The 12482-nt window shown below is 31.4% G+C and overlaps 1 protein-coding gene across 1 annotated transcript in view; it reads right to left on the minus strand.

Annotated features, from left to right (window-relative positions):
- LOC106795485 (nuclear receptor corepressor 1) overlaps positions 1-576 on the minus strand; it is a 4520-nt gene extending 3944 nt beyond the window's left edge. The window contains exon 1 of the mRNA XM_014765534.2: positions 261-576. Coding sequence (XP_014621020.2) covers positions 261-318 — 58 coding nt within the window. The 5' untranslated portion in view covers positions 319-576. The remainder of the gene's footprint in view (positions 1-260) is intronic.
- Between the last annotated feature and the right edge of the window lie 11906 nt (positions 577-12482).

Below are 12482 nucleotides of genomic sequence, written 5' to 3' on the forward strand. Positions count from 1 at the left end.
CGGAAGTCAATTTGCTTCAATGGAGTAGGAAGAATAGATGGAAGGTAGTGGGGGTGTTGGAAGAAGATGGTGTTACAGGCAATGGAGGGAATAGTTCCTATATGGAGAGTTTTATCAAAACGGACGTACCTTTTGAAGGGTGTGAAGGTATTATGGATGATGATTGGTTTTATCAATTCATTAATGGAACCAACACTGGTGGTGCAAGCCCTGGAAAGGGGCACTGATGGTGAAAGTGCTAGGAAGAAGAGTACACTTACATGTGATTGAGAATAAGCTTAAACGAGAATGGGTAAGCAAAGGGTGTCTCAAGATCATTGCTTTGTACAGTGTGTGGAGGAACAGAAATGAGGTGGTTTTTTCTCAAACCGCTTCATCTGTGGAAAGTATCATGACCTATGTAAAAGCCTTGACGTTCAATGTTATAAGTTGTAGGAAACACGCACAAGTTACTCAAATGCCAAACCAAGGAATAGTGCTGCGGGATGACAAAGGTAGAGTGAAGTTGTCCTATGCTTCTAATTTAAGCATGTGCTAAGTTTCATATACAAAATTATGGGCCATTCTTAATGGCATTGGTATCATGTGAGCCAAGCCCTAGCTGTTATCATTGGTATCATGTGAGCCAAGCCCTAGCTGTTATCAGCTGATTCAGGCTGTGAAATCCTTTTCGGAAAAAGGACGAGTGTTGCCAACACTTTATCCAAGTTTGGGCTCTCTATTCAGGGGGATGAGAGAATTTTTTATTTAATGCTAAATTTTATTTCCGCTCTTTTAATGATAGATATTGTTTTCTTCTCCCTTCAGGAAAGTCTCTAATAAATTTCTTGGGGCTTTAGTCCCTATTCACACCAAAAAACAAATCTTCATAAGTTGACAGAATTAATAGAAACAATACACAAAAACCTCTGAACTGTGAAAATCGTAGGCACAAAAGTTTGTGAACTATGAAGTGCATTAAACTGCAAAGGGATCCGTACACTCCAACATAATAGGAAAAAAAATGAAGAGACATTCAACCCAAGCAGAGTGCATGAACAAAGAACAGGTTAGGTTTGATTTTTTTCTAGATCTCCTACATCATCAACGAAGAATGGTTTAAAAGCTCTCTAATGTTTCTTTTTAAGCATCTATATTTGTATAGTTTCGGAGTCTGCTGTTCCTCACCTCACGATTGTATGGAATCATTAACTACAATTCCATTAAAGAATTGATTATAGTAAAAAAAAATTACAAAATTATTGAGCAATAGATCCTTCATAAACAGCCAAAAACAACAAAAATCATAACACAAAATCCTCCAATTAGCCCTCCCTTAAACCTAGCTTCCACCAATTCCATCATGTTCTATTTATTTTTAACTTCATACTATCATCTCATTGGTCTCACTGCTAATGGAAAATGTGTGTTAGACTATACTATTGATTATTTGTTTATGAATAACTGAACACGTCTTTAATATTGGATCACTTTTTACTTTTTAAAACTCCCATGCGTATAGTATAAATTATAAGTTATTTACCAAGGAGGTATAGCTCAATTGGTTGAGCAGTGCTGTAAAACTCCCGATACCGTGTTTAGTTATAAAAATATTATAAGTTATTTATCTCATTTATAGTCTTTGATACAATAGTCATCCCACTTAGTGGTTAATAAGTGTACTAAGCAAACAAAGTGTTGCTAAATAGCAGCCATGGCGTAATGCAGCAGATTTTTCACCAACAGCTATAGACAATTAGTGAAGGGAATCCCACCATGGCGGCACAATAGTGAGTTTATACAGCAGAACATTGGCCTTCCGCCGTGTTCTGCCATCTGCCAATGTTAACACTAAGCAAGTAGCATACATTGACAAACAAAATACTAATATGAAGTATCAAAATTATCATCAACAACCAAGCCTTGTCTTACCTAGCATGGTTGGTTAAATGGATCGAGCGACATCATTGGGCTCTATTAAAAGCCAAATTTTCAAGAATTTAAATTATATATGATTCCCAATTTAACCAACAATAGAAAAATAATCAACTCTTGGTTACTTCCTTACTTTTTCTATGTAAAAAATATCTATATAGGGCCACATGAAATTATAACAGCTGAACTAATTATGCAAAGAAATTAGCAACCAACACCTAGCAATTTTGTACATTGCATTAACTTATTTATGTAAGGAAACAAACAGAAAAATTAATGCCACATTTTTAGCAAAAAAAAAAAAACAGTTAGAAAGAATCATATCCATACCAGGTTGGAAAGGAAAACAGCGATAATGAGTAGAGGATAAGTTCTTCTGACAACAACTAGTGGCAACTTTGAGATGCAATTTTAGATTGTTGGGAGAGGTTCGGGTGCATTTCCTCAGATATCTTAAGCACATATCTTTCTTCCACAGGTGATCAAAGGTTTTATGCTTAATTGTTAAATCTTTCTCCTTAAATCCTGCAAACCTTTTTTTCTCTGCAAACTTGTCCTTAATGAATTCATCAACATGAGAGAGCGAACTACTGCTAACTCCAACATTACTTATAGTTTTGCTAGTTTCATTAGGCAAGAACTTCTCAAATACTGCACATGCACTTTGTGCTGTTTCTCTATTGGAAGAAATAATGGTGTTAGGTAAAGTATCATCGTTGATACTGGAATAAAAGCCTGCACTAGTTTGAGCTCTCATCCCATCTTCAATTGCCATTAATGATGAAAATGGACTACCACCACTAAGAGAAGATACCATTTTTATCAAGGGTTCTGCTTCTAGAAATTTCAATGTTGATGTTGCAGGATTGTTGATATCATTTTCCTTGGTAGTGTCATGCATACCATGCAAGTTAGTAGAAAGAGGCATCATCTTCTCTATGTTGTTGTCGTCATGGGAAGGGTCAATTTGTGATGGTTCTGGACGACGAGTAACCTTATCATAACCTCCAAATTCTATATCACAAGTTTTTGCATTGTGACATGGCATTCCATCCCCAAATTCAGATTGTAGTGGCTTCAGTTCATTCTCAAGTGAACAAATTTCAGTTTCTGTCTGCTCCAGTACTTGTGAAATGACATTTTTCCATATCTGCAACCTAGTCATTGTAGTGAATCCTTCGGGACTAGAATCTACAGAGCTAGACTTGTCAGAATGTAGCAACTCAGCAATTGAAGAACTCAACCTATTCCAAGAGTTGGCATCTGTCCTCTGTGAACTCAAAGGAAACTTTAGCTGATGATTTTTTGGAGACACAGTATCAGGTGAACCTTCCAAATCACAAACATCATTGTCCACAGTTTCAGCTTTCATGCACAATGTATTGTCGACACTTGCTACAAAGAAAAACTAATTAGATTATAGCAAACAAGTAATAGAAAAATAAGGACAAATAATGAGCATGTGCATACATATTACATTCAGACACCTGAATAAATGCGACTCACCAGATATCAAAGTCCTGTGTTCATTATAATTCTATATGATCTAAAATCAACAATACCCTAACAAATGAGTTGCCGCTACACTATATTAGCAGTAATAAACATTCCAACATGGTAAGTTGCCTTGTTCTGTAAAAAGGACTACAGGGCCTGGTTAAATAAACTTCTATATAAAAGAAGAAAAAATAGAAAGCTAAAGCTTCTCTCATAAGTCAAAATTAGTCAGCCTATAAGTTAAAATCAGCCTTTTTGAAAACTTAAACGAGAGCTTCTATAAATTTGCTCATGCATAAGTCAATTTCAACTTAAAAGAGAAGCTTAAGGTTCTGTCTGAATAAACTTCTCTGTAAGTACTTATAGAAGAAGAAAATAATTGTTAGGTAAATAAATAGAACTTCTATTGTAAGCTAAAATCAACATAAGCACTTAAGTTTGATAAAAAAATATATCTATTTTTTAAGCAAAATAGGCATGCAAAGACATCACAGTCAAGACAAGCATCCCAACAACATTGGCACCCCCGCCTAACTTAGATAGGAAGGTCTCTCATCTAACTTCACCGAATGCAGAAGTACATAAGTTCATTTAAAATTATGAAAGAAGCTTAGTACATTTATCTTCTTATTTCCTTCTCTTATAATTACATACAGAGATGTATATACAAACAAGACTTAGTTCATTTTAGCTTAGTACATTTATCTTCTTATTTCCTTCTCTTATAATTACATACAGAGAAGTATATACAAACAAGACTTAGTTTATTTTAGTTGATGGGGGACTTCATCACACCCCTCTTAGCCTTATGTTACCAACCACAACTAAGGTGGGTTAGGAGTGACCATAATTAAGACGTCTTTCCAACAATTCCTATACATGTTTATTGAGAAGTTTATTCAAACTGTTGGTTTTGTGGAGAAAATTATAAAAAAATAGAGGAGAGAAGAGAGACAATATGTATGCGGAGGAAATTGAATTATTCTATTCTAATTCAAATTGTTCTCAGCAGCGATACAATAAATAGCAAAAGATAAACTAATTAGATAACAAAATATTAGCAAAACAGAATATTAAAACTAACTTGCTCCTTAAAGATAGAAACCACTTATTGACTAGGCTAATCCATTAAAACTGACTTACTCCTAAAATATAGGAAACCAACTTATTTACTAAATCCTATTTTAAAAACTAAAAAATAAAATATTATGTAGTTACAAAAGTATATCTTCAACACTCCTCCTTGCTTTTGGAACTGCAAACTCCAATTCTTTGCCTTAAGAGTTCAAGTTTGTTGATAGGTAGTAACTTTGTAAACATGTCAGCCAGTTGATCTTTAGACTTGCAGTAAATTAAGTTTACTTCTCCACTTTGTTGCATCTTTATCAAATAATAAACCTTGATATTGAAATGTTTAGTCTTCCCATGACACACAGGATTGTTTGCAATAGCAATGACTACTTGATTGTCAACAAAAATTCTAGTTTTGTTCTTTTGAGAAAATAGAATGTTTGGCCTTGTTGTAGTGAGATACATTAGACATCCAATCAAGCTCCCATAATATCCTTCATCAATGTTATCAACACCTTCTTCCTTGTTGAACTTCACCTTTTGATTCATTGGTGTGCTAACAGATTTGCATTCCTCCATTTGAAACTTCTTCAAATTTTCTTTTGCATATTTCCTTTTTTTCATGTTTAGCATTCTTTCAAGATGGCAATGACCAAGTCTCTTGTGCTTGAATTCCGTGGGTGTGACTTGAGTGAAATAGGTTGTATGTTCCTCCTCTGCTGGATCAAATGAAAAGCTTTTACCTTTCATTTTAACCCTTAGAACTTCCCGGCCAAAAATGTCATAGATAAAGCAATGTTGATGTTCAAAGGACACTTTAAATCCCTTTTTAATCAACTGACCTACACTTAGCAAGTTTTGATCAATGTTAGGTACATAAAGAATATCTGATATTAATTTGATACCTGAACACGTTGAAATTACAACAGTTCCTTTTCCTTTTACAGGAATATAGCCACCATTCCCAATTCTGACCTTTGAGACATTAGTTGGCTTCAAATCCTTGAATAGAGTCTTATCATATGTCATGTGGTTCGTACAACCACTATCTATCAACCAACTTTCACTTGATTCACTACTCAAGAAGCATATGGCCACAAACAGTTGGTCCTCCTCATCTTGATTAGCAATCTGAGCTCCTTCATCATGGTGATTTTTGTTGGGGCAGATCACCGCTTCATGCCCTATCTAGTTGCACTTGTTACATTTTGCATCTGATCTCTTCCAACATCTGAAAGGTGCATGACCTTTTTTGCCACAATGCTGACAAGGTGGATAATTTTTCTTATTATCCTTACCTTTGTTTTGGTTGTTTGCACTATTTTCGCTGCTTACTGGTTGATTCTTCTTGAAAAAATCCTTTTTGCTTTCATCAACTTCATGATGTTTGGCAGGCAAAGCACCTTTGACAACACGATCTTGTCTCATCAACCTTCGCTGCTCTTGAGCTTGCAGGACATGTAGCACTTCTGCCAATGTGATTTTTGACAAATCCTTTGTGTTCTCCAATGAAGCTATAGATGCTTCATACCTCTCTGGCACTGTTACCAAAATTTTCTCTACAATTCTCGAATCAGCAAAATCACTTCCCAACAACTTTATCTTGTTGGCAATACCCAATAATTTGTTTGAGTATTCTTTGATTGTATCTGACTCTTCCATCCTTTGAAGCTCAAATTTCCTCCTTAAATTCAGCACTTGCATGCTTTGTATTCTATCATCTCCAGCGTATTCCTTTTTTAGATAATCCCAAATTGCTTTGGGTGATTTAAGAGTCATGATTCTGATGAATATCATTTGTGAAACACCAGTGAACAAACACGACCTCGCCTTTGCCTTCTTCATCTTTCTTTCCTTGTGATTTTTAATTTGGGCCATGGTGGGATGTTCAGGGAGCGAATATATTTCATAATCCTCTTCCACAGCATCCCACAAATCTAAAGATTCCATGTACGATTGCATTTTCACTTCCCAAAGATCATAATTCTCTCCATCAAAGATTGGAAGAGTTATGTGGGAAAAACTTGCTTCACCTTCCATGGTAGAGGTCCCGTAAGAATAAGGCTTTGATACCAATTGTTGGTTTTGTGGAGAAAATTATAAAAAAATAGAGGAGAGAAGAGAGACAATATGTATCCGGAGGAAATAGAATTATTCTATTCTAATTCAAATTGTTCTTAGCAGCGATACAATAAATAGCAAAAGATAAACTAATTAGATAACAAGATATTAGCAAAACAGAATATTAAAACTAACTTGCTCCTTAAAGATAGAAACCACTTATTGACTAGACTAATTCATTAAAACTGACTTACTCCTAAAATATAAGAAACCAACTTATTTACTAAATCCTATTTTAAAAACTAAAAAATAAAATATTATGCAGTTACAAAAGTATATCTTCAACACAAACGACCACAATAAAGAGTAGTTGATAGAATCTAACAAGATACCTGAGAAGGAATTGCATGCACAAGAAGCAGGAGTAGCAGTAGTAGCAGCACTTACACCATCACCCTCAGTTTTCTTTTTCTCAAACTTAGCAAGTCCTTCACCCCAACTTAGCCTCGGCCTCTTCCTTGTCTCTTCAGTCACACTGTTGGCACTGCTTTCCACTATATTCATGTTCCTGTCCCTACCATTTACTGTGCTTCGAGAATAAAACCTTTCAGAAGTATTGTTCCCTTTATTAAGTGGTTTCCAGCCCAAAGAACCCTTCCTCTCATAATTCTTCTTATTATTATCATGGCATTGTTCTCTAAAGTTAAGCTTCTCCCTAGTGTTCATAGAACATGCATGAGAGGGAGTACTTAGTAAATCATCAATTCGCCTCTTCATTGAAGAACTCTCTCTCTCATAGTTCTTATTATTATTATTATTATTATTATTATTATTATTATTATTATTATTATTATGATGGCATTGTTCTCTGGAGTAAGGCTTCTCGCCATTGTTCACAGAAGGTGCATGTGAGGAAGTACATAGCACATTACCAATGGACCTCTTTGAGGATAAATGCAGAGAGGCATTGTTAGCAATTTCCCAGAACTTGCATCTAGGGTCTCTTCGGGATTGAAGGGTTATGCCATAGTCAGAGCAAAAGCCTTGGCTAGGTTCCTTTGGAAACCGGTATCTAGCACCACCACCACCACCACCACTCGGTATTCTGGGACCTATACAAGAAGGAAAGCAAATCCATAGAAGCTAAGTATATATTCTCATGCACAAAAAAAGGAGAAAACAAATGTATGTGTTAGCATACACAAAAATTCATTTATTTGAAATAAGATTTTCAATTAGAGAGTTTAAAAAGATTTTCAAGTTGACTTGGTATGTCTAAATTTTATGAATCCTTTGAAAGTAAATGAAATTCAATGATACTCACAAAAATTAATATTCATATTAATATTTTCTCAATTAAATACATCTTTGACCAGGAATCATAATGGGGAGGTGTTAGGTAGGGTGTTATAGCATTGTCTCTATATCAATAAAAAATGAAAAAAAAAAAGCATTGTGTCTATATCCATGTTTGAAAAACAAATAGTCATATTTGCTCATATACATGAGTAGATAATAACTACCCATGTTCTCACAATTGCTAAGTAGTTATATACCCTTATTTGCACATGTTATCTTCATTCTACTTCAGAATAAAACCAACAAATCAATAAAAAAATACTAACTAATAAATTCCAATAGTTGAATTAAAATAATTATTCTTAAATCATTCAAACATAACCATTCAACATAATAATTTAGCATTATTATTATTATTATTAAATCACCCAAACCTAATCGTATAATATATATGTGTAGGTATATGACAAGGTGGGTACTATAGTATCCACATCTGCATTTGCCTCCTTTAAATTTTGAAGGTAAATCCATCCCTAGATGCATTGCTATTCAGCTAGAATTTATCCTTTACCCATATATAAAATTGAATAATAAGTATAGCCAATTAAATTATAAATTATTCAAAATTTTATTTTCTTCATAAATTAATTAATAAAAATTGAATGAAAAATTGTTTTCTCAAAAGTACTTAGTTGATAAAATTATAAGGCATAAATTGTGGTGAAATGTTATTTGTAAGACATGTTGTACAAAAGATTTTACGATTAAAGAGAAAATAGAAGAAAAAGAAAGAGATAAAGAGATAGAAGTATGATGTGAGATGAAAAGAGATTGAGGTAAAAATATTGTATAAATATTTTTTTAGTTGTTGTATAAATAACGAAACTCCAACTTACTAGTTTACCAATTTGATTTCTTGCAATACATTTTCATCTTTTCTCATATTCTGGTATCCCCTTTTTCTTTCCTATTGTAAGGTTATATTTAGTCTCCCTTTAGCCTCAAAAGCTTAATTGATTATACATCAAGGTGCATAAATTATAAATTACAAATCTAAGACCAAAGCGATAAAATAATCACCTATATGTTGGTGAGCATCTTGTCATAATGCATCAAGAATCATAAGTTATAAACTATATATGAATCAGATCAAAATGATAAAGAAGACTCACCAACACATTGAAATTGAGTAGATTCCTGATTCTTAAACTCAAGAAAACCACAATGACATGATGAGTGTTGTTGTCTCACGAGAGATCCAAACCTCCTCTGCTCCTTATCCTTGGAGACTCCCTTTTGATACAACAACATTGATTTTGGAGGCATAAAAAATCAACCCTAGTAGCAATGCACACCTAGAAAGAATTGTGTTGACAACAACAATCTTAGCACAAAACTAAATCAAAATAAAATTCGAATAGCACTAAAATTCCACAAGATTAACACCAAAATTCTACAACTTTTGCACCAAATTTAAGATTTCCTACTCAACTAAAAACCTAGGGTTTTTCCAAAAAAGAAAATAAAACCAACAATAAAATCAAACCTTCAATTATTTTGGTATTGAGAGAGGATGATCGCCCTAATTGAAACTCAAATCGAAAAGAGTAACACTCTATTATGAACTTAAACAAAAGCCTTAAATTCTGAATATAAGTTCTTAATTCCTTAGAGTGTCTATTGTTTGCTTATCTAAAGATTGTGGCCAAAAAAACTAGAAAATGTTCAAATGAGATGATCAAGAATGACAGAGAGCTAACCTAGAGAGAGAGAGAGAGAGAGGGAGGGAGAAAGGAGAGAGAGAAACATAAGACAAAAACTATATAATTTTCAAATATCATTTTCCAATACTTTTTTACAAATCTTAAAGAGGACAAAATATATTTATAACAATTTAAATATGCTTAAAAATAAGTGTGGGAACCATTGCCCCTAGAAGTTGCCCTTCCCTCCGCCTATACAAGATAGTGTTTTTAAAACAAAATGCAAATCAATTGAAGAGCTTCAGATGTGCATTGAGGTATACTAGTTTTCAATTTGTGCAAGTAATTTAAATTTTATCAAATTTACGTAAGTTTTAGACTTTTACCAAATAAAAACTAGTTGTAATTTAATAATACGATAAATACATATATAAGTTCTATTTGTATTCAATAATAAAATTGTATTTTTCAAATGCGTTTTTTTTTTATTTTTCAGTGAACAATTATTCTCATATATGGTTTATTGGCATTTTAATATTAAAAATTAGATTGCATATGCCAAATATGATTTTATATTTTTCACGAAATAATAAAATTTCATTTTCATGCATAAAACTATAATTTTATTGGAGTTTAATTTTATTACTATATTTCAATTTGTGCAACTAATTTATAAGTTTTAGATTCTTTCCTGTAAAATTAAGACAGTTTTGAAGAATATGATGAGAAATAAGCAAACAAAATGTATTTGACTTCTTCAAATTATTAAAGTTACTTTTAATTAACAATCATTCCCATATATGATTTTATAATACTTTAATTAAATAATTAAATTATATTTGTCAAACACAGCGTAGTATTTTTTTAGAATATAATGAGTTATTCCTTTATAAAAACTATATAATGAGTCATCATTTTCATGTATTATCTATAATTTTACAAATTATAAAAAATTATGCGGTTAACTAATTAGAAATTATATTATGTGACTTTTAAAGTAATTATTGTAAAGTCGTCGAACTTATATTCAAATATAAAAATTGTGATTAAATGACAATATAAAATTTTTTACACTATTAATATATTTTAATTCAATTATTTTATTTTATTTTACAATAATCATATAAGTCACAGATATATAAATTGTATCACTTACAAATTCTAGAAGACATTACTATGTTTTAGGATGACAATTGTTGTTATAATATATAAAGTTATGACTATAAAAATTTTATAATATAATATTTTAAATCGGTTTATCATCTACATAACGTAAATTATTCTTTGGATTTCTATATTTTATTTGACCACTTTATTCTTTAATTATTATTTTTTAAATAATGGACAAGAAAACATCTAATTGCATTTTTAGTAGTTACTATGAATTTGAGTCATTATTTAGTGACAAATAAATATTAAAATGGTACAAGAAATTATTTAGTCATCACAAACTACTACAAAACTACATTCTACGATGCTCCATCAGAAATGATTTCTAAAAAACCATCGTCAATGAAAACGTAGTGGAAATTTTATAAATAAATAGATATAGATGATTTTGGTCCTCTAAAAGATAGTCGTTAATGAAAACACAATACCATTAGTGATTTTTAAAACTTATTATTGTATAATAAAAAGTTAAAATGCTAAATTTTACAATTTTTGTTGGTTACCCAAATTATTTCTCCGTTATATATTATGTCTTTTAATGCATACTCACCAATGATCTACTATTGTGTCATCTAAATTATTTAGTCCTTATCATGTTTCACACGTATACGTAAGTAATTATCAAATTACAAGGGATAACCACTAAACATGTTGATTAATAATTGGCACAAAATTATTTTATCTTAGCTAGTGATCTCAAATTCAAGTACTGAGTATAAAATTATGTTAACTATTTAAAGGGGGAGATTTATCGTCCACAATAACCCTACATGGATTAGGATAATTGTTTGCAATAACAAATACATATGATTTATAAAAAAAAGGACAAAAATTAAGAATTGAAGCTTTGTTCCTAATACCATGTAAGTAATGTTGCACAACTCATTCATAAGAGCTTTCAAAACAAATGAATAGTTTATTTGATTAATATATGACAATAATTTATTAAATATCCTATCTTTTCAAAATCCTAAATCATTTGGTTCATATATGATAATTACTTATCATATCTTCAAACATATAATCCTTGTAAATATATAAATATATGTTAGTCTTTTATACATGGTATATCATATTTAATATTGTAACAATTTAGAGATAAGATTATTTTTTTGACTTATGGAATTCTTTGACTACTTTTATTCTTTCTTTTTAAAAATATTTTTTTCATTGAAATTATAAAAAATATTACACTTTAATATCTTAATTTCTTTTTTCCTTAAATTATAATAAATGTTTGGTATTTAATATATAACAAATTATTTTGTCTAAATTGAGTTCTGACTCTTCTCCCCCATTCACGATTACATTGCAACTTGATGTTTAATTAATGTGTTAATTAGCTACACTTTACAATTCATTGGTTTGTTTTTGTCTCTTAATGGTGCAAGATCTCACAAAATGATCACATTTTTTGGTATTAACCCTCTTGTTCATTAGGGAAAAGAGACTATAATTAATCCAAAGTTCAGCCAGATGGTAAATAAAGTTTAACAAATAATATTTTCCGCCAAGGATCGAACTCGAATAATACCAGACGATTCAATCTTAACTTCATCACATTAATTACTTGTGTTCAATTAATTGTACACATAATTAATGTACACCAATTAAATGAATTGAATTCTTTGTCTAACTCCCTTATGACAATTGGATATAGGAACTTGAAATTTTTTTCATGTCAATTGTTTTAGTTCTTGTTAGGTAGTTGAAAAGTCAAAGAGAAAACATTTATTATTTTAGAGCATTTTCTCTCTCTTATATAAT

Source organism: Glycine max, chromosome 13 (genome assembly GCF_000004515.6).
Source record: "Glycine max cultivar Williams 82 chromosome 13, Glycine_max_v4.0, whole genome shotgun sequence".
NCBI lineage: Eukaryota > Viridiplantae > Streptophyta > Magnoliopsida > Fabales > Fabaceae > Glycine > Glycine max.